Genomic DNA, 27,624 nt, shown 5'->3' on the forward strand with positions numbered 1-27,624 from the left:
ACGCCAATGCCATTCACCAGCTTACAGATATGATGGGACAGTTAGGCGCCCAGATTGGTGAGTCAATAGTGGCCAAGCTAATGTCCGCTGGTGTGGTTAATCTATCAAGCGATACCCTGACTCAGACCCCCGTTCGTTCCCCCTCATCTGACATGACCAAAAGTGACTCTCCCCATGTGACCGTACATGTTGCACCTAACAAAGACTTGCACACTTTTAAAGGTGACAGTACTGACAAACATTCCGTCCAGGACTGGATTGACATGACTAAGACTTATCTAAAGAAAAGGGGGACCCCGTTACATGAGCAGGCTGAAGAAATCATGGGGCATTTACTAGGCAAGGCCAGGGACGTCGTCAAAATAGCCCTTCGTGGGGACCCTGACCTCAAAGTTACAGAAACGCCCACTATAATCTTTGACATTCTGCTCCGCTATTTCAGTGATGTGTCCTCTTGCCTCCCCCTTGCGGACTTTTACGCCACTCTACCGAAAAACAAAGAAAATCCTGTCGACTACTGGATAAGGCTGAACAAAGCAGCTGACAGGGCACAAGAGGGCTTGCAGAGACAAGGTAATGCTACGAGCAGTCTGACTAGTGAAGTTGCGCTCATGTTTGTTAAGCACTGCCCAGATTCAGACCTGTCATCCACATTTAAATGGAAGCCAATTCACAAATGGACCACAAAGGATGTGCAGGCCAGGATTGATGATTATCAGAGGGAAATGCGAGCAAATCAAGGGACATCAAGTGCAACACAGGTTAAAGTTCATGCTGCGACTGTTGCCTCTGGGGACTCTGATTCACAACTTGCTAGTGCCCCTGACAGCCCCGCAGTTAAGCCTCACCTCACCTCAAATGCTCCTGGCAATGCTTCAGTGCCAGTTGTGGCTCAGAATCTTCAGCAGTCTGACGAGAGGCTTCTCCGTCGCATGGTTGAGATGTTTCAGGAGGTGATGGATAAAGTGCAAACGCGCAATCCCCATCCTGCTGTTGACCGCGGTCCTTCTGGTGCTCGGCAACGTCGCTTTAGGGAATCAAGTTGTAAAGTGTGCAAAGATTCTAGCCATTCAACTATCTCACACTGCAGAACAGAGAGGTTATGTTTTGAGTGTCTTGCCCCAGGTCACATTAAGTCCAAGTGCCCTCTTGTATCTTCCGAGTCGGTCCCTTCCCAGCGTCAGGGAAACTAGGTGACCTGTATTTGGAGGGGGGCAGTACGGGTCCTGACACAAACTCCCATTTTAACTCGTTTTCTGATGCCGAGTCTGTCTATTCCTCCGCCCTAGAGTCATGCCACAGCCATGAGACCGTTGTGTACCAGAACATACAGAAAATAGGCAGTAGTGACAGCCTCTTCTATGCCGAAGTGACTTTTGGTAATTCGGTTCATATGGGTCGGATGCTGGATAGCGGCTCTATGGCCTGTAGCATTAGCGAGGATGCAGAGTGGAAATTAAGGCAGGCTGGGGTACTCACTGACGAGAAGCTGTTTAGTACAGACATTGTTTTGGTCGGTTGCGGTGGGGTCTGTGTTAAGCCTAAATGCACTTTTGAAGTGGAGATGGAAGTCTACGGCTGTAAAATGTTAGTCCCTACTCTCGTGGTTCAGGGCCAACACGATGATGTCATTCTCGGTGCCAATGTTATAAAACATGTGTTACAGCAGTTGAAGCAGTGTGACTCATATTGGCAGACGGTGTCAAATCCCAAATCGCTCAAAGACCCTGATTCGATACAGTTTCTGTCTATGCTCTCAGGTCTGATCCCGTGGCAAGGTGAGGCCGTCCCTGACAAAATCGGCACAGTGAAGTGTAACTCAGCTACCTGCCTTGAGCCTGGTCGTGAATATCTCCTGTGGGGTAAACTGCCTAAAAATACTCCCGTCTCCCCAGGTGCAACTGTGTTAACTGAACCCACTTCCGCACGCTCAGCTCCCAGAGGTGTCATGGTCGCTAGAGTTGTTACTCATCTCTCAGGTGATAGGTGGGTTCCTCTCAAACTCATTAACACAACAAACAAACCAGTGCTGATAAGACGCAATGCAAAGTTGGCCGATCTGTACACTTTTGCCGCTCTAGAGGACATTGACACTGATGGAAATGACAATGTAACCAAACTGTCCAGCAACGTTATGTCAACAGCGCCACCTGCGGATCTTGAGACGGTCAAATCTCAGTTAAACTCAATGGGCCTTTCTACTGTTGATGTTGACTCATGTGAAGTGTCGGACGAGTGTAAAAGTAAAGTGGCTGACCTTGTTTTGCAGTACCACGATGTCTTTTCACGTAATCATCTGGACTGTGGAGAAGCTAAGGACTTTGTGCACCGCATTCGCTTATCAGACAACAGACCTTTCAGACTGCCATATCGGCGCGTCCCGCCCAGTCAGTACCAAAAGTTGCGTCAAGTTTTGACGGAAATGGAGGAAAAGGAGATTATCAGAAAATCAACCAGTGAATATGCGTCACCATTAGTGCTTGTTTGGAAGAAAAATGGGGACCTTCGTATTTGCACGGACTTTCGCTGGCTGAACAAAAGGACTCTGAAAGACGCTCACCCACTTCCCCATCAGTCGGATTGTTTGGCGGCACTAGGAGGTAACTGTCTGTTTAGCACTATGGATTTAACATCGGGTTTTTATAACATGCCACTCCATGAGGACGACAGGAAGTACTCGGCCTTTACCACTCCAATGGGCCTGTATGAGTACAATCGCCTTCCGCAGGGCCTCTGTAACAGTCCCGGTAGCTTTATGCGCATGATGACTAGCATTTTTGGGGATCAAAACTATCTAAGTCTCCTTTGCTATTTAGATGATCTTTTGGTCTTTGCGCCGGATGAGAACACAGCACTTAAACGTCTTGAAATGGTGTTCAGTAGATTGCGAGGTCACAACTTAAAGCTTTCGCCCAAAAAGTGCTTTTTCTTGCGGAGGTCTGTAAAGTTTTTAGGCCATATCATTGATGACCGCGGCGTTTCAACTGACCCTAGCAAAGTCGAGAGTATCTCTAACATGTCCTGTGCTGATCTGATGGAGCCGGATGGCAATGTTCCTTCTCAAAAGCGTCTGAGGTCATTCTTGGGGATGGTGAATTACTATCAGCACTTTGTCCCAGGATACTCTGCTAAAGCCAAGCCCCTGTTCGATCTCCTAAAGGGTGAGAAAAAGAAAGGCAAGAATCAATCAAAACTCCAGTGCAAGAAACTGTCTGCCTCTGATTGGACTGACGCCCAGGTTCAGGCCTTTGAAATGTTGAAACAGAGTCTGTTAGATGCGGTGGTCCTGGCCCACCCTGACTTCTCTCGTCCCTTTGTGCTCTCCACTGATGCCTCTTTGGATGGTATAGGTGCAGTTCTGTCTCAAGTTAAGGAGGGTGAATCACATGCGAGACCTATAGCCTTTGCAAGCAAGTCACTGACTCGGTCTCAGAAAAACTATCCAGCACATAGACTCGAGTTTTTAGCCTTAAAATGGGCTATATGTGATAAGTTCAGTCATTGGCTGAAAGGGCACACATTTTCAGTCTGGACAGTTAATAATCCCTTGACTCACGTATTGACCAAACCAAAACTTGACTGTTGCGAACAGCGCTGGGTCGCAAAACTTGCCAGCTACGACTTTGACATAAAGTACATCCCGGGCCCGAAGAACGTTGTAGCTGATGCTTTAAGTCGTGTCCCGTTTGTCAAAGAACCAGTGGGCCAAAGACTGTTTGCTGAGCCGTATCAAAATCTTCTCAGTCAAGTTAAGGATATGTCAAGTGCTTCAGTCCAACAAGCTTTCCGTTCTTCCTGTGGCCGTGGCCAAATCTTCTCCAACGTTCAGTCCATGCCCAGCCATTTCCACTTGCATGCGGACGCAGTTTCAGCCGTTTTAAAGTCACATGTGTGTTGGGACACAGGTCCTAGGGCCCGTGCTTTAGCTGCCATTCAGTATCTGCCCCAACTTGTCACTTCTGGTGCTGATGCCTTGCCGGCTTTTTCTGAACAAGACCTGCGTGAAAGACAACAGAAGGACAAAATTCTTGAGCGCGTTCTGTTCTATGTGGAGAGAAAACGGAGGCCTTCAAGGAGGGACAGAGCAAATGAGCCAGTCAATGTGATGAAATTGCTGAAACATTGGGATAAACTGACTGTGAGCAATGGCGTCCTGTACAGAGTTTCAACAGACCACAGAACAAAGTCTAAACGTCACCAATATGTTGTCCCAGATTCACTAAAAACAGATGTCCTGCGTGGCATTCACGATGAAGCGGGTCATCAAGCCCAGTCCCGTAGTCTCAGTTTGACCCGTCAGAGGTTTTTCTGGTTGACGCTTGACAGGGATGTGAGAGACTATGTTCGCAAGTGCCAGCGGTGTATCGTTAGCAAGACTTCTGATCCTGAAGGTCGGGCTCCCTTAGAAAGCATTGTTACATCTAGACCGCTAGAGCTCGTTTGTATTGATTTCTGGTCTGCTGAAGATTCTCGCAATAGGTCAGTTGATGTGCTTGTAATGACAGACCATTTTACAAGAATGGCACAGGCCTTCCCCTGTAAAGACCAGACAGCCAGACAAGTCGCAAAAGTTCTCTGGAACAGGTATTTCTGTGTGTTCGGGTTCCCGGAAAGGATCCACAGTGATCAGGGACCTAACTTTGAGAGTCAGTTGATCAGTGAGTTGCTTAAAGTCTCAGGCGTCAAAAAGTCCCATACTACACCATACCATCCCATGGGTAATGGTTCAGTAGAACGTTTCAACCGTACCCTGGGTGGTATGATCCGTGCGCTGCCCCCTGAAGCTAAAGTCGATTGGCCTAGCAGATTACAGACACTGACCTTTGTCTACAATTGTACGGCTCATGAAACCACAGGCTTTCCCCCGTTTTATCTCATGTTCGGGCGCGTACCCCGTTTGCCTGTTGATGTAATGTTTCGTTCAGTCCTTCATGATTCCACTGTGTCTGGCTATGATAGGTACGTTGAGTCCCTCCTCAGTGATCTTAAGGAAGCGCTTGTGGTCGCTCAAGAACATGTCACAAAGGAACAACACAGACATGCATTGCTGTACAACAGGAAAGTAAAAGGCTCAAACATTGAAAAGGGTGAACAAGTACTGCTCGCAAACAAAAAGGAAAGAGGAAAACGGAAACTCGCGGATAGATGGGAGTCAACAATCTACACTGTACTGGATGTCAATCACGACACCCACACGTTCAAAATCAGTGGCAATGGCTCTGGGAAAGTTAAAGTCGTCCACAGAAATCTCATAATGCCTGTCAACTTCCTTCCAGTTGAGCTTCCTGATGCTTCGGATAATGATTCAACGCTCGTTGGCGGCTACTCTGTTCCAAGTGTGGAAGGAACAAAATCGGACTGTGGAAGTGAACGTGAGGAAATACGGAACCCTGTTGTTGAGTCGGACTCTATAAGCCCATCCGAGCCTGCAGACTCTGAGAGAAGGACTGTTGAGTGGGTGACACAGTTGACTGAGCCAGGCTTGACTCAGACCGACTCTTCTGAACTGTTGACCATTGTCCCTGTTCCCCACCATGCTGACCCGTCTATTGACGATAACTCTAGTCGACCGGACTGTGACTCTAATCGTGCGACTGGTCTTACCTCTGACGCTCGAACTGGACTGTCTGACTCTAGATTTGGTGACCAGACTGATCTGACTGCTCCAGCTGATCCTGCTGATGACCGGACGTCGACTGTACTGTCCGTTGCACCTACAAATCAGTCGCGTGTAAGCACTAGACTTGGACGTTTGGTTAAGCCAGTGAACAGACTTATTCAAACTATGTCACGCCAAGACGTAGTTCCAGGCACCTTAAGTGTAAAGGGTGTTTGCAAATCCGTGTTCCAAACCCTTACGAGTTAGACCTTGAGTAGGTGTGTCTAACCTATTTTTTTGGTCATTGCTGTTCTCCTGCATTGTTCGTTTTTGTTTTGCCCCGTTTTGTGAGCCGGTACCGTCAAGTCTGTTGTTTACGATTGGGGTTTTGGTGGGGTGTATGAAGGCACCTTACTGCCAGTAGATGGGTTGGGGGGGTTGGCCTCCCCCTCTTCTCGCGTCATCCTCCTGGGATACTTAATAGTTGGTTTACCTTTGGGTTACCCCTGTGGTGTTGTGATCAGTCCTCGGTGAGGCATCCTGTGTACCAGTGGCTCAAATTCGATAAAATTCAGTGGGGGTGAATGTAACGGAGTTAGAAAAAGCGTTTTATTTTTATGCTGTTTTATTGTGAATTTTACCGTTTTGTGTTTTATTTTGAAAATCCTGTATGCACGCTGCTCCCGGATGTTGTATTGGGTAACTTGCCGCTCCTCCTTCAGTAGCGCGGTGTCTGCTGAAGAGGGTGAGTGTGTCTCGGTGTAAAATAATATATTTAACACATTTCCAATTAGATTTCGTCCCCATCCAAATATATATTGATAAGATAACATTTTCGCACGTAGTGCACGTAACCTCATAATAGTTTTCATCCAAAATTTTAAGTTTGTGCACTTTTTCCAATTAGCTAAGTATTACATAGGTATTACTGTCCCGCCAGTTCTGCAGCCATTTTACGGTGCTGTTTTTATTTTATAGGGAGCCAGTGTGTGTCAATGAGGAGACGCTGAAATCGTATTTCTGCTGTCTCACAGGTATGTTTTTATTTTATTTTAATGCTTTTCTCTGTAAATGTATTCCCCCACTGACATCTATTGTTTTGTAAAGATTTATTATTAATTTTGGTTCATATAAATATTGGAGAGTCAGCTGTATCCTGGAAAGAAAAATATATATGTATGTAATTTTTGTAATACACGGCCATATATTGCTCCCCCTCTCTCTGAGTAGCGCGGTGTCTGCTGAAGAGGGGAGCCAGCGTGTGTCAATGAGGAGACACTGAAATTGCATTTCTGCTGTCTCACAGGAGTAAAAGCGACAAACTCCACACTGTTGTCCTGTCCTGATTGTTTACGGCCTGCCCTACACCGTGCAGCCGTTACAGTAGCATGTAAATTAATAAAAGTTTTCCTCAATATTTTCTCAGATTTCACTAATGAGATCACCACATGCCAGATTTCCTGTTTACTTTCAAAGCAAATATAGATCCTAAAAAAATCCAGAGCTAAATCTACCCCACTTTGTTCCTAATGTTTTATTAAACATTCAGATCTCTGGATCCCTCTGGTGGACTCCCAAGGTATTGCAACTGACATAAGTGTTAAGAGTTAGTTTTTAAAGATCAAATAAATCCTTACTCTGAGATCGTTTAGCAAACAATCAAACAAAACATTAACCCTGTAAATAACAGTAGTTTTGTGAATAGAGGTCTTAATGTATCGCCCACTGTAGCAAGGAACAGAGTAATTATGACTAAAATCCTTCTTGAAACGGGATCAAAGCATAAAAACACGACACATGGCTTTCAGTCAAAAATATAGACTTTACCAAATCATTTTCTAAACATTTAAAAAACAAATACAGCTTGGCTTTGTTTGCATTGTTATGTGTTTGAGCCTGAACAGGAGAAATATGGTTACATTCTAAAATAATGAAAATGACTGTTCTGAGTTCAAGTCATTCTAACTATTGTGATGTTCTTTATTAATGGACGCCTATTCACTTTCTGTACAGGCTCATAAAAGGACGTACTAATAATACTTAAGTCAGTGTTTACAAGAATCCATGTTTCTTCTTGTTCTGTGCGTTTCTGTCAGCTTGACAAACGATTCTTCAAAGTGCACTCCGCCTACGGCCCATAGTGGCAACAACGTAGTGATGAGAGATAAATAACGTGGAGTCGAGAGTCTATCAGAAGTGAATTGTGCAAATTTCCCAAGTAAAATAAAGTCCATCTTAGCAGCTTCAAAAGTGACACTGCATTTAGAAGTAATGCTCTGTCTCGGTGTGTGGAGAAGATCATCGTTTAAATTACAAATTAAAATCCAGAAATGATAACGTGACGTGAATTTTCCCTTTAAAACCTTGAATATTATTGCTTAAAATAGATTCACATTATCCAGTTGGCAGCACAATTTGAAAGACTAAAAAATGTAGCTCATGGCAAGGTTTATTGGCTGCTCTCCTTCAGTCTGTGACGGATGTGAATCACCTCCTCGTCCTGGAAAGAAGAGAGGAAGAAAAAAACATGAGTATTTTTTTGAAACTATTAATAAAGCAAGTAAAGAGTCCATTTTATCAGATGTCATTTCAGCATAATGCATAAAGTTAAGAAAGGCTGTCCATTGTTTATATTCCTACCCATGTCATCTCGACTGCATTCTTTTCCCACTCTTAAAAAGACTTTACTCCAGGACTTCGTTTATTTACCAGAGAAATGTACGGTCTATCCATAGAAATAAAAAGGAAAAGCCTGTCAACCATCGACCACATTTAGGTGACGTCAAAGCCGGAAACCGTTAAAAAAATGTCACAAATTCAGTTTTGTGGGGTCGGAAACACCTCCAACGGCCATCATATAATATTTTAATGATGGAGAAACCTCACAAATACATGTAACAGATATTTCATGGCATTTTTTAATACTTTATAGAGGTCGACTGATAAGGGTTTGTCTAAGGCCTATGCCGATTTTGGGGGATTATTATTGGCTAATGCCGATATGTACGTCTGATATTTTCGGACGATTTTTCCAAATGTCCTAATCCTGTGTATGACGCTCCTAAACTGTAAAATGTATCCGTGTTGAACTGTGACAGCAGCGGGCGCTTCATTAGTATATTTATGTTTAGTAGGTACTTTAGAGTACCTGTAAACATCGGCCCGACCTTGAATACTTCAATACAATGCCAGGCTTCACCATTCATTAGTTTGGGGACAGAACGTTCAGTTCAGACAGGTGAGACTGTACTGTGCAGATCCTGTTTAAGTAAATCTGTTTTGGATTTCCTCTTTTTGATCTCACGCCTTTATAGTGACAGGCTCAGCTAGCTAAAGTATTTTTGTGATTTCTATAGGTCTATCCATTGGTCTGTATAAGAGCTGAAAAAAATTAATAAAAAAAAATCACATAAAGGACGGAGCTCCATCTTCAGTCAATTGAACAGGTGAAGCACTAGCACTGTTGATTAGAGACGCTTCAAAGTTGGCTCTGACTGATATAGCGATATTTCAGAGGAAATCCCTTTATACACTTTTGAGTAACGTTCTACAAATCAACAGCTATGGTTGGACTATCGTAAAATCGGATGGTGAAATCGCTGAGCTGTGGGGAGAGTTCCAGACGTACAGTTTCCGCGGTGGTCTCCTCTCCCTCCGTGTATTCGCTGCCTGCCGGGAAAGCCTCAAAATCGGACAGAGCGCTCTCCACCATCTCGTCATCGTAGTCCGTCTGGTACTCGTCCGATGGCTCCCCTACAAACAGCAGCAGTTTTAATTCATATTCTTACTAACAAATACTGTATGTCAGTCTTATTCACAGAGGGACTTACCGTCTACGAGAGCAGCTTTGACCGGCTCGATTCGGGACACGATCTCTGCCAGGTCGGTGAAGGAGGCGTTCGGACACGTCACCACCTGAAATACACGGACGGCGTTAGACGAAACTGGAACCTCTGCAGTGTCTAGCTGTGGCATATCTGTATAATCGCTCACGTGTCCCGTCTTGGTTTTGTGGAACTCCTCTTGGTGCCGGTCCTTGAGCATGCTGTCGATGACTCCGCTCCTCTGCCACACGTCGAACAGAGTCTTCCCGTGCTGGTAACCCACCTCCTACACACGCAAACCGGTGAGACTAAGATTATATACACAGGCCAGGGTGCAAACAGGGAGCGGCAAGTCCAAATGACTAAATATTGTGCTTTGTCACAAATGCAATAATCTCATTTCATTCGATCAAGAGGAATGAGCAGAAATGTTGGCATTCTCAAGCAAATTGTGTGTTCGACCATATTTTTTGGTCTTTTTTTACTAAAGTCATGCAGTAAAATATACAACCAATGTAATTATTGTGTTTTTAGAAAATTAGATTTAATGCCAATTGGAATCCATAAATGGAGAGTGGGCATTATTTTTGCAGGTATTTGGGATTAATCTGAAACACAGCTTTATCACCATCTTACATTTTGTTGGATTGAAAATACAATATTGATCTAAAACACTTCCTGACCCTCCAAGTGAGCGACCACAAGCCCCTCCCACCCCACCCCTTCCTCTTGCTCCCTTTGGCTGCACAGATGTTTCAATAAAGAGGAATAAACAATAAACACAAATACACCACTCAGCATGTGAGGCTGTAGTTAAGTTATGGAGAATGTTTTTACTCAACAGTATTTATAACTCCAGGATTGAGCTCAGCAAGAGATCAAGGAATGAGGAAACACTTTCCTGGATAAATCAGACCTCAGGAAGATCTTTTTGGGATCTGTCGCCTTGACGCTGAGAATAGCCACTGGGGAGGATTCAAAGATTACTGAAAGATGCGCTTGTGGCTTGACACACAACTCCAGGTCTGTTTTTGATGAGAACAACATTATGATAAACAGGCTTTGACACTTACTGCGATCTCGTCAAACTTCCCGAACTCGAGGGTGCCGTAGTGGTCGATGGGCGGACGGATGTACTCGCAGTATTCGCTCTCTTTGACCACTTCGAGCTGGCGCACACAGCACACGTACGCCAGGCGGGTTTGGATCTCCGCCATGCCCAGCACCTGGGAGCACAAAGGACACTTCTTAGTACTTTACTGCTTTACGTACAGATGCAATCTATCTATCAGAGAGGATGCAACAATACTGACAATAACATGATACTGGGAATAGAGCTAAATCTGCATAATTACCTTGACTCTCTCTGCCAGTGGGTTGAACCTCTTCCAGAGCAGCCACCACCCGTTCAAAGAGTCTCCGTAGTTTGTTAGGTCAGTTTCGTCTCTGCTCCCGACGTCGATGGCAATGACCACCTTCGCTCCCATCGACCGAGCCACATCAGCTACAATAAAGAAAAGGAAGAAAAGTGTTTGAGCAAAGCAGCTCAGCATGAAGGTTTAATTTCAAAACTCAATAATCGGAAAGTGTTGATGTGATTTTAATTTTGTTCAAGGCCCAATAGGCTGAAACGCCCTGGAACTACACTAAACTGCCTTGGATTTTGTATTTATTAGAAAGACATATACTTGCTGAAAAAATATGCTGATATTAATGGAAGGTATTTTGTATTGTTAAAATGGCAAAAAGAGAAAAACAATGTGTTTCCAATAAAACGTCTTTTTACATGTTTTCCAAAATCAAAACAAAAAAAATGAGTTAGGCAATTATGCTATGTGGCTAACGAAATAAAGGCTTGACAGTTTAACAGTGACAGTTTAGTTTCACAGTTTAAGTTGAAAAACTGAAGTAAATGCACTTTTTCATGATATTGTAATTATATGACGAGCACCTGAATGTGCTAAGATATGCACACTAACTAGAGTGACCACCTTAAATAGCACAAAAAGTAGAGCTAGATGTGCAATTAGGAGGAACATTTAGGGGAAGACTTGAGAAAGCACTGCTTTAAATATCTGGTTTACTGTTAAGGCACATTATCCACAAAAAAACAAACAAAGCACTAAGGAGCTATGAATTGTAAAACTAATTTAAGCTAATGATTTATGATTTATTTTCTTTTTTTTTACTCACACTTTACAAGGAACCAATGACAAAGTGGGCATCATCTAAATAGGTGGAGCTCAGAGACCTGAATGGCTAAAATACAACCATAAAGGACTAAACGGAGTTTTAAAAAATGTTAATTAAGTATTTTCCTCCCCCTACATGTTCCAGCCATGTCCTAATGTGTAGAAAGAGCCCAGACCTGTTCACCACAACTGCCTCTAAAATCCTGCACTGTCGCTCAAAAAGGTGTTACTTCAGGTCCGAAGTGCCGTCATGCACGAGCTTAATATAGAGACTGCAGTTACGCATAAGACCTGAGGTGGCAGTAGTGAGTATAAACATGACCAACATGCATCTAGTCCCTTTAACCTTAACTGGAGCCTAAATGGCTGTGCAATACGACCAGAAGAGGGCCTGGTGGTCACCCTTGCACAAACGTTTCATCAGAAACACTGAATGAATGGGAGTAACAGATCAGCTGCTATTGTCAATCCAGAAAACTCACTTCCATATTCTAATTATTGATATAGTGCTATTCATGCTGTAAAACTATTTCAAACTTTGATCTTAAACTGACCGGGGAGGTTGTTGATGTAGCCTCCGTCCATGAGTAAGTGTCCGTCTTTGGGGTCGCAGAGCGGGGGAAGGTATCCGGACAGAGACATGCTGGCTCGGACGTACCTCCAGAGGGAACCTGGGACAGGGTTCATGTGGTTTATTCAAGTGGTTTTCAATGCTTGAAATCAGCTTTGTATCGTATTACACAAACCGTAAGTGTGAACCCTCATGGCAGAAGCGGTGATGTCCGTTGTGATGTTGAAATACGGCAACCATAAATCCTACAGGAAAAAAGTGAATTGTATGTATTTGTAATTCAGTTAAAGGCAGGCAGACATAGCGGTAGTTGTCAAATAGTGGGACAGGCCCCTAAAACTGATGGATGATTAAATAAAGTGGACATATTAAGCATATGGAGCTTAAAATAGACTTAAAACATTATTGTAGGTGCCTAAGCATTTCTATTTTACTTTTTAGCATTTTAAATGGTCTCTTTAAAGAATGAAACAGTATTACCATTTAAAGACCAGAGTGATTGAAATAAAAACACTTTAATAATAAACAGAATGACTTTACCTCTATTTGTTTGCCTTTGAAAACGGAGCTGATGCCAGAGTTAAAAGCAGCTCCTGAAAACATGGAGGTGATGGGATACGTCAGGTCCAGGATCTTTTTAAACCAAGACGTCATGTCCTGAAAAACACATTTACCTTTTTATTAACGTTATCACTGATATTATTAACTCGCTCTGTTCCGCTCACCATGGACCACTCTCTCGCTCTGACCCTCATCCGGCTGCTGCTCTTCTCCTCCGCGTACAGCGCCCCCAAAAGGGAGCCGATGGAAGTGCCGCCCACCATGTCGATGGGGATCCCCGCCTCGTTCAGGGCCCTCAGGATCCCCACCTGCGAACAGCCCCTGGTCGGAAACGCGGACAGAACAGTTAGACAAAAACATCAATGAATGTACAAAGACTTGAAGAGCACACTCGGCACAAAGAGCGCACACAGCTCCAACGATACGACAACTAACAGGTATTTTTGCAAATCCAGTCGACTGTTATTCAAATAAGCCGTAATGGATGAATGGAAGGTACAGTTTAGCAATGAATCAATAAGTAAAGACAAACTTGGTGCTTTGGAGCCCAAACTGAAAACTATGTTGTCTATATGTATCAAAATCTGAGACTAATACATAGAGGTGGGCAATATATTGTCTACAAGATCATATCTAGAGCAGCGGCAGACATTTGTCCCGGGGGGGGGGGGGGGGGGTCACAAAACATGCAATTTTTGGGCGATTAGACAACATAACACACAATAATTTTCTGTTCACAACTGTGTCCGAGTGAACGGAACAGCAGTGTTTTGGCTGCAAAGGCGTGGTGAGCTATAAAATGCAGTGTGGTGGAGGAGGGCGCTCTGGACCTGCCTTTAACTCCAGCGCGCACTGAGGAGCCTCCATGAGCCAGTTTTACGTCAACCCCTGGAGGACGACTGGCCAGAGGAGCAGGTCCTGGTGAATGTGTAGCTCTGCGCTCTCACGCTGTAATCTCCCCTCACACTCCGCTTCTACCACAAACGCCATCACACTGTAGTCGAGCTTTTAATAATATTTATGATTATGACTTATGATTATTATGATTGGGGGTGGGCGCTTATAAGCTCTTGCTTCTGCCCACTCCTTTTGAGTGTTTGCTGCTCAAATAAATATATTATCAGGCGGATGCTCAGGACTCGAGAGAACGGCAACAAACTCATGAGTTGAGTGAACTTTTTACTGCTGTTGTGTGTAATTTCCTCATCCAGACTTTGTCTCGCCGCAAGAGGACTTGGTCTGTTCTTGAGCAAAGGGGTCTGACTCTAAAACATCAGCTGAACTTCAGCTCATTGATTCAATCCAGTGAATGCCTGTAATAATGATCCTGGAGTCCAGCTCAGGCCGACACCTGCTGACGCTGATCGAGCCTCTGAAGCACGGTCGCATTAACAGCACTGGGCCTCGGACAATGTGCCCTCCTTTAGATGGAATTAAAACCTGTCCTACTCACTCCTTTTCATGTCAAAGCAGTCTATGACGTCTGAGGAACTAGTGCTCCTTTGATTAAGTGGCTAAAATCTTTGGCGCCGGTGCTGTTTGGAAGATATGCAAATTCACAATAACGAGTGTATCCCCAATGTCAGAAAAAACAACAAATGTCAAAATTTTTTTTTTGACAAAATTGGGGACAAATGGAGGAAACAAACTGGGAAAGAATGGGTTAAAAATTGTGAAAAACTGTAAAAAATAGAGTTGTTTTTCTGCCCCTTTGTAGTCTGCCCTGGACAAATATCCTTCTGAGTGACAAAGCGATAAGATGTTGGCCGGCACAATTTTGCAAATTTCTGATGTTTGCAAAAATATCGCTTCATCACCGTTATTGATATTCATTTTTGTCCATTGCTGGGTTGCAGGTTCTAGAATGTGACGATGTCCTCGGACCCAACGGGGGGCAGGAGCCAGTTTTTCCTATTAACTGCATTACACTTTCACAAGCCGTAGCTAAAAAGAAAATATACAAATTAAAAATTATCATCATTAATCATTAATATCAGTCACTGGGTCCATGATCTCTCTGTGCAAGACCAAAAATTTCCTCAAAAACAAAATCATTTTTCCTCTATATAATAGTATAGGCCTTTGGAATGCTGTGATGTCACCTGCAAACCAGCAATATCACCCAGCCCTACAGCTACTATATTCCCTACACAAGACACTAAATAAATCAACGGTCTAGAAGCCTTAAAGATATAATACTAGATCCATTTTGACATAATACACAGGGACATGAAAACATACAGTGCAGCTCTGGAAAAACAATGTTTTCCTCCACATGTGGGATCTCAGTGTTTGTTAAAATCAGTTCAAATTAAGTGTCTGCATTTCCAGAGGTGCAAAGTAACGTCACTTTGAACTACACCCCTACCTTTGTCACTGCTGCAAGAAAAGAATAATGAAGAAAAACAGAAACATTAGATAATCCAATCTTTTGATCATGTAATGTAAAACTAATGTCCATCAACTCCACATACAGTTATGCCGTGTAAATAGTTTCATGGCAGAAGCTGCAGTACCTGGCTCCGCCTCCGCCCAGTACGATGGCGATGCTGTTCCCGGTGAGGATTCTGGCCAGTCGGGAAAAGTCGGAGTGGCGATCAGCACACTTCTCGAAAACCCGCTGGTACAACTCGCGCTGTGAAATAACACACACATCAACTCACATGAAGTCATCCCTAAATACATTGTCAAGATGAACAGTCAGAGGCCTGGTTCGGTTGAATAAATCCAGTACCAGTTTGGGGAGGCTGCGTCGGGAGAAGACTCTCCGGGGGCAGGACAGGTGGTGGTGTCTGGAGATCCAGCTCCTCATGTTCAGCCACTCGGCCGTGCCTTTGGGAGGAGGACCGTCCTCTTTGTGCAGCAACACCAGCTGCTTCTGCGCTCGCACCGCGCTGCCCTCCAGCATACGCTCCAGCTGACACAGAGATACATAATGTCTGTGATCTTTATTAGGAATTTCAAGGACTCATTTATCCTGATATATTGTTCCCCGCACCTGCTGAACCTGTCGCAACATTAATGTGTTGACTGACAGATAATAAAGATGACGACAAACCTTTTATCCATTTAGTTTGTCAGGACTACATTTATCTTAGGCTCAGGTTGTGTGATTTTCAGTAGCGTCAAAAGCCAGCTCTCGCCGCACTCACAACAAACGACACTCTTCGTCATGTATCTGGGATTTTACTTCAATAAAAACACAATCATTTTATTGAGAAGTGTTCTTGTTGTTTCCTTTTGAGAAGCTGCTGAATGCAGGAAACATGGACCAAAAGTTCAACTTGAGACTCCAAAATAAAAGCAGTAACTTTTAGAAAGCTGAACATTTGTGTGTATAGTACAAATGTTCGATTTGATTTAGAAGATTATTTTTACTTTCTACCTGAAATTATTCAGGCTGGGACATACACGTTTGTCAGGATCCAATACGTATCACAATACTGAGGCCCGATACGTACGTATTGCGATATAATATAATCCAATGCACAAAGTATTACATTTATACATTTTCTTTGATAAAAACTGAGATATTTAACACTGAATGAGTTTAATAAGAAAGCACAAGTTTAGTTACCAACATTTATGAATGAAATATAAATCAGTCTGATATTGATTAAAACATTATGAAAAGCACAATTGGCCGAAGCGTTTTAAAAGTCAGTCATTTTTGTTTAAACCGATCTGGATTTAAAGGGACTATACAGAGTGTAAAAATGTTAAAATTATGTATTTTCCTCCCCCTACATGTTCCAGCCATGTCCTAATGTATAGAATGAGCTCAGACCTGTTCACCACAACTGAGTATAAAATGAAAACTTGCATCTAGCCCCTTCAACAAAACTATATTTAAGTAGAAAACATTTGTAAAAAAAAAAATTCTAAAACTGAGAAATAAAAGTAATAGCCATACATAGTTTCCGATTAGGGATGTCATGATTAAAATTTTTTGAGGCAAGATTATTGTGAGAGAAAACATCGAGATTTTACGATTATTCACAATCATCGACCTAATGAAGGGAGATAATTTTGTTTTGTATTTTAAATACTTTTTCAATACTTTAATTTGCTCAAAATAAAAAGCCTTCAAGACTTTTTCGCATTTAAAAATACATTGGATAATGCAAATCAAGAGTGAACTTTACTACTTTATAATTATTATGATTATAATTTTATCATATACTATTATATAATCTCGGGGGTTAACCTACCGTGCTCTTTTATTATTGTGGTAATCGTAAACCGGTTAATCAGTGACATGGCTATTTCCGATACGATACATGTATTTCAACAAAGAAGTATTGCGATATTGTAATTAGATTATACTTCCTGCGACCTGTATAAATCCTGTAAATGTGACCTCTAAACTAAATTGGCCCACATACTCTCTCGGTGTTGTTTGCAGCACTGACCTCTCCCACAGTGGGCTCCTGCTCTCCCAGCCCCACGATGAGGATGCAGTCGGCCTGACGAATGCAGCGCTGAGTCCAAGGGGTGAGACCTGGGTCCGACTGGTACAGGACGATCCGGTGAATGTCCTCCTGCTGCCCCAGCCAACTGGACAGACGGTACTCGTGCACACTGCAGAAGGGGAAGGCAGGGAATTAAAACCAGATCACTTAAAGAGGAATGAATGTTGTGTTTTTGTACAGCACCTGTCTAAAGCTGTGGAGCCCAGGCGCTGCTTGATGCTGTCACTGGTCAGGAGGAGAGCGGGGCCTGCACGAAACAGAGTCAATGACATCCTTATCGTTTAAAGACTAAACCACTGACAGAATGTGGTGTAAAGTATGTGCTCATGTGTTACCGATGCCGCTGAGCGCGTGGTAGAGCTCCAGACTGAAGGCCGTCAGTGGGACCTCGTCGGACACCGGGAGGATAGCCACAGTCGAGAGGTTTGAGGCGGGATTCCCACTGTCCCATTTACTGGAGGGAGTGTGGAGCCCCAGGCCACGAGCTGCAGAGACAAAACAGGGAAATGAACAAATGGAATTCAAATGAATTCAAATGATTTATTTATTTTATATAAATTTATCATTTTGTTCTTTAAAACAAAGTATTAATGGATACATGTGTTGAAATTGAATGAATGAACCTGGAAATATCAATATTAGTTTTAGCAGTACATAGAATATGACCGAACTAAGCTAAGTCTTGTGATCTTTCTCTACATGTGTTTCTTATGGGGACATGTGAATCAAATATCAACTTTTTTTGTAGCTTTTCACGATATTCCCCTCATCAAAAACATATCTATTGTACTTCCAACCTCGTCTGCCCAGTCATCCACTCCTGCTTTTCGTAAAGAATGGGAAAGTTTTTATTCTGGCTGGCCAGGATCTTCTAACCTGTATTTCCTGGATTTTGAAACAGGATCACTGGACCCGTTCTGCACTCAAACTGCATTTATCACTGTGCCATAGCATATTAGCGTGCCATTAGCTAAAAATAGTGGCCTGTATCTTTCACGGCTAAATTCGTTGTATTCGTTTATTACTTCATTTGAACGGGACAATGTATATTAATGAACAGACGTCTAGTGCTGTAATAATGCCAGATTTAGTTCTGAGGAAGTTTCTGCAGAACTATGATATAAAAACCTGCTGATGGTGAGGATGTTTGCAGCAACTTTGGAGATTAATAAAACAGTCCTTACTCACAAGTTCCTTTTCAACACAGTACCTGTCAAAAGTGTATCGGCTTTTCTTTATTTTCAACTCTATTCACATTGTGTGTTTCTCGTTGAAAGCTATGAAGGAACAAATGGGATTATTGGAAACAAAAAACGGTAAAATAACTAAATTGCCACCCTTTCATCTTAGCATTTTCTCAATGAGCTTCATAAGGTTGTCCTGAAATGGTTTAACAGTCTGTGAAGTGACTACATTGAAATAAAAGAATAACCAATACACAAAAAAGCGTTTCCAAACTTTTGACGGGTACTGTATATACTAAAACCTAAAATATCAATGCTGCGGTTTATGCAGTACGTCACAATCATGCAGGACAAGTCTACTTCAATATCAGTGATTTCGTTACCAGCCAGAGGCCCGTTGACTTGCTGCATGTTTCCGAGGATCTTCTGCCCCAGCAGGTGGATGAGTCGGGTCACCACCTGCGGGTATCTGCGTTTGATGGACTTCAGGGCTCCTTCGGGCAGTTTGGCCAGCTCCGAGTCCCGCACTGCGTGGACCGTCGTGGCTCTGTTCATGTGGGTCAGAGCCTCCACCTGAAACACAGACATGAAGATTCAGTCAAATCAAGCTAACTACGCATTGGGTCATTTGCTTTTTTGGATGCGACTGTTGTATCCACGGTTTGAGCCATACTGTATAACCACTCACCACACCAATCAGATCCCCTCGACCGTACTCTCCTGCTAGCTCCTTTTTCCCATCATCCTTTGCAATTACAGATCTCAGTCGACCACTGAGGACGATGAAGGTGCTGTCTGACTTGTCTCCCTGCCTGAAAAAGTCATATGCATTTGAAATGAATAACTAAAATGTGATTTTATTTTGTGAATCTTGCCACAGATCTAGTGCTAAGAGATTTCTTCATATGAATACCAATACAAACACTGGATTTCACAGGGTATTTTGTGACAGTTCTCGAGACGAAGCATTTCCCTGTACATTATTACCTGTACACAGCTCGCCCTGCCTCCACTGCCATCCAGTCCAAGGCAAAGTCGATCTGTCGGACGAACGGGGACACTCTCTTCACCACAGTGTGAGCTACGTTCAGCACCACCGTCGGCTCCTCGCGCATGATCCTGTAAAGTTCAAAAGACATGTGCATATGAACCACAAACTCCAGTACAAAACGGCGTCCTTACTCGTAGAAGTGGGCCTTGGAGATGGAGAGGAAGGTGCAGTCTCTGTGAGCTTTGACGCTGAAGATGAGCGGCTCCCCGGTGAGAACGGCCAAGTGTCCGACCATCTCCCCGGGATGAGTCACGAACAGCAGGGACTCCTCCTCGCGGTCGATCATCCTCTGGTAAACGTGCAGCGAGCCCGAGATCACAAACGCCACACTCACATCCTGCATAACAGACAGAATACTAATAATAGAAAGGAGAGTGAGGCTCCAGACTACAGATAAATCAGCTGTTGCCTACCATTGCATACTTTGGGGTTTTATTAGTAAAGATTTCTGAGAAGACATTACAGTAAAAAGGGAGAGATGTGGACATACCTGATCTCCTTGATGAGCTACAGTTGTCCCAGCTTTGACCTGGCGAAGATTGACTCTTCCTTCTAGTACGTTGGGATTCTGGTAACACACACAATCGATTCATGTGGCACTTTACAAGCTTCTCTAAGCACTTTTACAGTAGTTATTCTTTCACTCTCAGCACTACTTCTAGCCTACTTCTACTTCTGCCCTTGCAGGCACAAACACAAGATTCATACAAGCAGCAAGGATGAAGTGTTCTCAAGCATCTATACAATCACACAACTGCAGAGTTGGAGAGTGAATTACCTGTATTTGAATGACTTGAAGCAGATCCTTTTTGGCCGCTTGGAAAATGGCGTTGACTTTATTGTAGTGACTGTGTGTCCCTCCGGAGTCTGCGTAGTGGTACACGGCTGAGGGAGTCTGCTGCATCGTGACGCTCTTCTTCAAAATCGACTGAAAAGATCCGAAACATTAATTTTAATATCCAGTGATGAAAAGAAAACACCAGCAAGTTAAAGGAGCCAAACCTTTCGGGGACTTGAAGGTGCGGACTCGTCTTTAGGGACTCGAGCTCGTTCATAAACATTGTTGAGCGTCGCAGACATGTCGGCTGCAAACACAGCAAACGTTCTACTATCAACGTAATCTACTTTGAGCTGACAACAAGAGACACATAATAGAATCCAAATGAGAGAACAAACAGCACATACCTGTCACAGCCATTGGAGTGGATTGGGACCGGGATTTTCTGTATTTTGTTTCTGAAATATTGGACTTTTCTGTTGGAACAAAACTCTATTTAAATGAAGCTATATGATTGTATTTGTGTGTTGGCATAAAGAAAAGCTGTGCTTTCATGCCTTTTAATTACTCAAAAAACAACATGCTAGAAAAATGAAACAACAAAATAAAATACAATTTGATTTTGGTTGATACAGTCATGTAATAGAAATGACTGTGTGTAAAAGAGCAGTTGTGTCAAACCTGTGTCTGTCTTCTCCGCCCCGGAGTCGTCTTGTTGGGACGGCTGACGGCGCAGCCCTCTGTGAGGGTCTGTGACTCCCAGCACATGGGCCACAGACACAAGGGAGATGGCTTGACTTTCCTTTGTCACAAAAATGTCATGTTTTGCAAACATATGCAATCAAAAAAGTGAGTGATATCAGTCTGCCCCAAGGCAGATGTGACAACAAATTAAGAGCAGAACATAATCATGAAGGCGTGACAGTACATGTGCATGTGGTTTGCAGAAAGACGATATTTGAAGTGAATGAACACACCGGGTTAAACAGCTCCGTTGTCAGGCCGAGGTAGTTGTGTAAGGCAAGAAATGTCACTCTTTGAAGACGCACCATAATAATCTGGACAAGACAAAAACAGATACATCTGTAATATATGCTTTAAAGGTACTTATAATTAAACTTTATACACTTCACCACTGTATGAGACTTTTACACTGTACCTGGATGACCCGGACCAGAGTCTCGGGGTACTTCTCGAAGACGGACTGAAAGGCGGCAGCAGGGAGGCGGAGGATGGTGGTGGGAGCTGCTGCTCGAGCAGACACCGTTTTATAAGGAGCTGGATAACCCTAAAGAAAAACATTATATATGTCAGTAAATATGTTAGCAGTGGAATATGAAGGGGCTACAGTATTGTCATCTGTTGAACACTGTACACTTTGTTTGTGGACGTACTGTGATGGTGTCCAGAATACTGAGCAGGCTGTGGACACTGTCTCCGGGTAAAACGTCCTTCACGACCGCCTCGGTACCGTCCTGCAATGACACGACACGTTAAGTACCACATAATAACAAAAAAAAGAAAAACTATTAATATTAAGCTTACGTTTTCATGGATACACAACTCGAGACGGCCATCTTGGACCACATAAATACTGTCATCGGTGTCTCCGGGTCTGAACAGCGCCTCCCCCTGGTGGAGCTGGATAAACACCATGTGCCGACACAACTCCAGGAAGAGCGGCTTTTCGAAGTGACCAAGGACCCTAAAAGTACAGAATCCTTAGTGACTGATCGAAGACATCATTACATTTGTCTTCCAGTGCAAACTGACCGGACATTCTTGAGCATGTAGAGCACCTCCGATGGCAGGTGTGAGTTCTGCACGTCGAACTCGGTCAGATCGGCCTCCAGTAAAGACGGAGGCGGCTCTTTGGGCTGCAGGGTTGTGGGTTCTTTCCGGATGCGCAGGATCCTAACCACACACACAACACGAGTCAGACATAATGAACAGTAGGAACTTTTGTACTCAGCAGTTGCAGATGAAACAGCGTAAACAGATAAACATACTTTCTGGCTATCGTTAGGACTTTCGGCCTTTTCCTTGATTTTTGCCGATAACCAGAGCTTGAAGAGGAGGACGGTGGGGAGGACAGCGTTTGAACCTGTGAGGAAACAAAAACATTGTGATTGTTATTCATCTGACCTTTTAACAAGGAAAATTTAATGGGGATACGCAAAAGTCCAACACAATCAAATAATGAACCACAAGCTCCACATTATTAAAAAATCCTATACCAAAAAGGTCATATATGGGAAATCAAAAATTACTGAAATTTCTCCACCATTACTTTAACAAATGCTGAATTATGAATATATTATTCTACTATAAAGTAGAATAATACCATGAATACTTAAAAAATGGACAATGCTAACTAGGAATCTACATTAGCTTCATACAATATATGCCAACGTTAGCAATGGGTGCCGTTTTTCGCTTCTACCGAAAAATGCGGGGAAAAAATCCATATGAACCTGATTTTGGCTTAACTTTATTGGTGTGTGATACAATGTTTATAGTGCGCCAGAAAACGGCCAAATAGAGAAAATGTTTGATTTCCATGAGAGGATTTCTTCCCCTCAGCTAGACCACGCCCCCTTGTATTTTTCATTTTGTATTGATGATGGGAGAGTGTGACCACTGCGCAAAGCGATCTCCAGCACATCCCAAAGATTCTCAATAGGGCTAAGATTTGGACTTTCGAGCCCTATGAAGATGGCATTGTCATCTTGCCATCAGGGAAGAAGAAATCCATTGATGGAATTACGTGGTTCAGGTTGATCTCATTCTTAGTGCACAAAGTGTTGCTGAACCTAGACGACCAACTGCAGCAGCCCTGGATCAGAACAGTTACTTAACTCCAAGTGGCCACTTTTGTTTGTTCGAGCAGTCATACCTTTAGCAGCCACATCTACAACTTGTCGACTTACTGTCCAAACCCACCTTTCTCATGATCTTTCGTCCATAGAACATCACTTTGTCTCTTTTCCTGAAGCGGTAGTGAGGGACTCCAGCCTCCATCTCTAAGAAACACAGCAAATTCAAATGAATAAACGGCTTCTGTACTGCCACGTGTAAAGACTGTTTAACACTTACTTGACTTCTTGTATCTTCTATAAAGTAAAAACACCACAATTCCTAAGATTGACACGACTGTCCCTGCAGCGATCAGCACAGCCGTCCACTGAAGACACAATTAAAGAGATAGTCACTGTATCTTAATGACATAACATGAGCCTTCAAGCCCTTTTCACGCCCATAAGATTTAGAACATGACGCGTTTACATAAAAAAAATACTATTTATTTTTACTATTAGATTTTACATAGTTATAATAAGCCATATTGTAAATGGTAAATTGACTCAACGCTTTTCTACCTTCATTAGGCCCAAAGCGTTTTACAGCAAGGAACCAGTCATCCATTCACACACCAATGTACGCAGACACAACAACAGTGGGCATCTTCAGGAGGTGGGATTCGAATCCCTGACCTTCCGATCATGAGACGACCCGCTCTACCAATTACGCCACTGTCGCCATATGTGAGGACAACTATATCACAAATCGCCAGAGGTGAGAAGAGTGGCCAAAATATTTACTCAAGTAAGAGTAACGTTACTTAACAATAGTAGAACAATTATAATTTTACTCAAGTAAAAGTAAAAAGTAGTGACCCAAATAAATACTCAAGTAAAAGTATAGAATATAGTTTATACGTTTTTTTTTTTTAAGTAAATAAATCGAAGTAAAGAAGTACTTAGAGAAAATGTTACTTGAGTACTGAGTTCGAGTGCAAAATTCCGATTTATGTTTCAGTGATGATATAAACTATGAGAAATAAAACTGCAAATATATCCAAAGAAAATACCAAATATTTCGAATAAAAAATACATTTCTAAAAAAAAAAAAAAAGGCTCGAAACACAAACTATATATACAGTATTTTAGGCTTTTGCAACTTTAAAATTTACTCACAGTGGCACAAGTTACTTTCCCCCCCCCCTCAATTAAGAGTAAGACACTTCATTACTTCATTACAATATTACTCAGGTAGAATTAAAGAAGTACTGAAAGAAATAACTACTCGAATAATTCCAATTTCTTCAAAAAAGATAAATCAAACATTTCTGTAATATTGCATAACTATGAATCGAGTGCATTACTATATTTATTTCAGTCCTCTCCTCCACAAACTCCTGCATCTTGGCCGTGAGCTCACTGCCGAGGGGCACTCTGAAGAGGCTCTGAAACAGACAGCATGGAGGGCAAGAGTTATAGGCTCCAAAAAGAGAGAGAGAAGACACTATACGACTGTTTAAAGCAGAAAACAGCGATCACCACACAGCACTCACTATAGCGTGTTCACGGCAGCCTTTGTTTCACAGAAAAAAGAGAATATCTTAAAATGTAGACACCCCATGAAGTAGTAGCTTTTGGATCGGGGCCCTCAAATATTAAATATAAAAAATAAATCACAAACTAACTATTATGTATTCCTGCTCCAGTTTTGCTTTACCCAAATCTAAAAAGCTTGGAAAAATGTAAAAAAAATAATAACAAGAACGTGACAAAAACGCAGCAAAACAAGTAACAAAATGGCAACACAACAGACGACAAAACTGCAACAAAAAGGTGACAAATATACAGTGGAAGAGCGATGACAATGCTGTACGCTCCAGTGAAGGAGCTTTTTAAATTTGGGTAAAGCCAAACAGGAGAAAATATGCTTGGTTAAAGCGGGGGATAAGAGGTTAACAGGCACATCTATAGTAATAGACATTAAAGTAATACGAAAAAGAAAATACACAATAAATAGGCTTCAACATTAACAATACAAGAAAAGAGTTTGGGATGAAAGAGTGAATTATAACTAAAACACGTGCTTGGATCAAAAGTGGCACATGCTGTTTTTTTTAGCCGTTCTTCCTCACAGCAAGAAGGTCCATTCTGGGTCAGATTCCCCCGTTTATGCGCTTTGTGTGAAAGGTGCCGAGCTGTAGTGAATCCCTTGCACTCTCTGGATTTCAAATGGACATATATTTTCCTAAGCACGGGAGTATAGATGATAAAGACTAAGACCAATCACTGTACATAATGTCATAATAATGATTGTACTCGGAATAAGCCTGTCAGAATAACTACTATATCGACTTATCCTTCAAGAAGACAAAGAATATAGTGTTTATTTAAATTATTATGTGTTATTGAAGAAATGTCAATATGAACTTTTAAAACAAGACATTACTGCGATTTGATTTCGGTCTTAAACGCTCTTAAATAATATTGTTTATCGCGATCTATTCTTGCGTCAACACATAGAACTTAAAATGTTGTAACACTGACAGGTCTAACTGTGGTGGTGTTTTGTTGGATGGGGTCAATGCATTGGAACAACTACAATTCCGATTAAATTTGCAAAAATCGTTAAAAATCAAAACCAATTGTTCACTGTGCACAATTTATAAAAGCACAGTTAAATATTACCTACAAAACAAATAAAGAAGCCTTTCAGAACATGGTCTACACTAACATTCAAAAGCTGATTTTGATTCAGTTCAATAGGATGTGATTATTCATCCGCACAGAGAAAATGACATACCGGATATATGCTGCAGAGGCCCTCATCCTCGCCATCGTCACTGTTGTCCATACCTTAAAAAGTTAAAACAGCATCGTCAGCTTTGCTCAAGGATCTGTTTCATACTAATCACTGCAGAGTTTAATCCGCTCTGAACACAATGAAGCACTGACCGAAAAGAAGAATCTAGGTTAAAGATCAAGAAGCAAAAGAAGAGGTCAAAATTTGTAACCAGAAACCCACAGCAGCTACACTTCCACTAACACAGACTAAATATGAGTATGTGCCCACATAATGAGCTGTAAGCAGTCAGCGATTGCATGAGTCACATACTGTATGTTCTGCATAGGGTGAGGGCGTGTGATGATAACATGTGATTAGATTGTGTCGTGACTCCTCGTGAAGCCTCAAGACAAACCAGAACTCGGCACATGTGGCTCAGATTGTCTTGCATGTTTTGTATCTGGTTCCTGTTATTGCTTACTCACGGACTGACCAGGACATCCTTGATAAAGAGATTCTTAATCTCAGTGGATGAATAAAAATATATATACTGTATATATACTGTAACTATCCAAGTAACTACCTTTCTGGGCAGGCTATGTCTCTTAACGGCCCTTCACCTGATCTGTATTATTTATTTATTACGAACAATAAAAGGGGAGGCCACTAAATCAACCTGTAAATCACTCACAGGTAGGTCCATGAAATTGATACAAATGCTTTATAATTAGATGTACCGTGTTTTCCCAAACAAACAAATCTTGTTCAATTACTAGGAAAAAAAATAGTTATAGTGCCTTTAAGTATAACTTAACAGCATTAAGACATGTAATCTGAACCAGATTTGGAAAAATGTCTTATAATGGAAACAAACCTAGCACTGCAAGAACCAAATATAAAGGAATTAAATTGGAGCCTACAGTGTAGACTCAACTTGGATTCAGCATTACCTACACTCTGACACATCTGGTACATCTTATTAATCTTAAGGCGATCAATAAGGGAAGAAAGGTACCTGAGTCTTCTTTTCTTGGGGCATTTGCCTACTTTCTTTGCTTTAGAGCCTGTCCTTAAGCATTTTAGTAAACAAACAAACAGACACCGGGGTCTTTCATAATCTAGCAACATGCGAAAATGTGGAAAAAGCGAATAGGAACAGTTGGAGTTTGTAAAACATTGCCACATTTTAAGCAGAACCATAAGGTGAACCAAAATAAAGCAGTGATTGGTGACCTTACACACCACCACCACCCCCGAGGTCTCCCCTTTCATTCCTCTATGCAACAACATGCGACGCAAAACAACCTAAAACACATCGCTTATGACAGCGCCAACCACAAATCATGACAGAAATCAACAAGTGTTCCTTTAAGCACGTTTTCCCCACGGTTAACCGAGCAAAAACATTGAGCACGTACCTTTATTTGTCAAACTTTTTGTGTATACATGCCGCGTAGTAGCGTAAAGTCCACGGAACCACCATGACAACGGTTACCCCGTCCTTTCAAAATAAAAGCAATGTTTACAAAATGTACACATTACTTTAACCAATAATTATATGAGTGATCAGATTCTCTTCGTGGATGTGTTCTTAAATATTCAAGTAGATGCATAACCATAGCCTACATGATAAAAGAGAACTTAAAACAATGAAAGAGACACATTATACACTTTTTTTTTGCTAAAACATTGTTAACACAATTATATGTAAGATTTTGCTAAAGATTGTAGCCAGTTTTCTTAAGTTTGACCATTTTTGGGATGTTTATAGTTTCACTTTCTTGTTGGAAACCGACAGGAAGTGACATAGAT

At 42.2% G+C, this 27,624-nt stretch overlaps 1 protein-coding gene across 1 annotated transcript; it reads right to left on the bottom strand.

Annotated features, from left to right (window-relative positions):
- Positions 1 to 7,878: 7,878 nt before the first annotated feature.
- LOC306970857 (patatin-like phospholipase domain-containing protein 7) lies at positions 7,879 to 27,281 on the bottom strand. Its single transcript, XM_079566891.1, has 35 exons — positions 27,231 to 27,281; positions 25,831 to 25,883; positions 24,395 to 24,475; positions 23,329 to 23,416; positions 23,176 to 23,255; positions 22,242 to 22,336; positions 22,006 to 22,146; positions 21,778 to 21,937; positions 21,627 to 21,707; positions 21,392 to 21,520; positions 21,210 to 21,290; positions 20,914 to 21,034; positions 20,640 to 20,708; positions 20,457 to 20,539; positions 20,233 to 20,382; positions 19,945 to 20,022; positions 19,586 to 19,791; positions 19,391 to 19,522; positions 19,092 to 19,215; positions 18,787 to 18,976; positions 17,555 to 17,704; positions 17,403 to 17,466; positions 17,160 to 17,328; positions 15,482 to 15,664; positions 15,264 to 15,382; positions 12,912 to 13,068; positions 12,727 to 12,843; positions 12,362 to 12,431; positions 12,170 to 12,286; positions 10,779 to 10,927; positions 10,497 to 10,649; positions 9,593 to 9,709; positions 9,430 to 9,514; positions 9,228 to 9,352; positions 7,879 to 8,099 (listed from the first exon to the last, which is right to left on the bottom strand). Exons 2-35 carry the CDS (start codon positions 25,879 to 25,881, stop codon positions 8,049 to 8,051), a joined length of 3,966 nt encoding a protein of 1,321 aa, XP_079423017.1. The 5' UTR covers positions 25,882 to 25,883; positions 27,231 to 27,281; the 3' UTR covers positions 7,879 to 8,048.
- Positions 27,282 to 27,624: the final 343 nt, after the last annotated feature.

Source organism: Gobius niger (genome assembly GCF_951799975.1).
Source record: "Gobius niger genome assembly, chromosome: 1".
Lineage (NCBI taxonomy): Eukaryota > Metazoa > Chordata > Actinopteri > Gobiiformes > Gobiidae > Gobius > Gobius niger.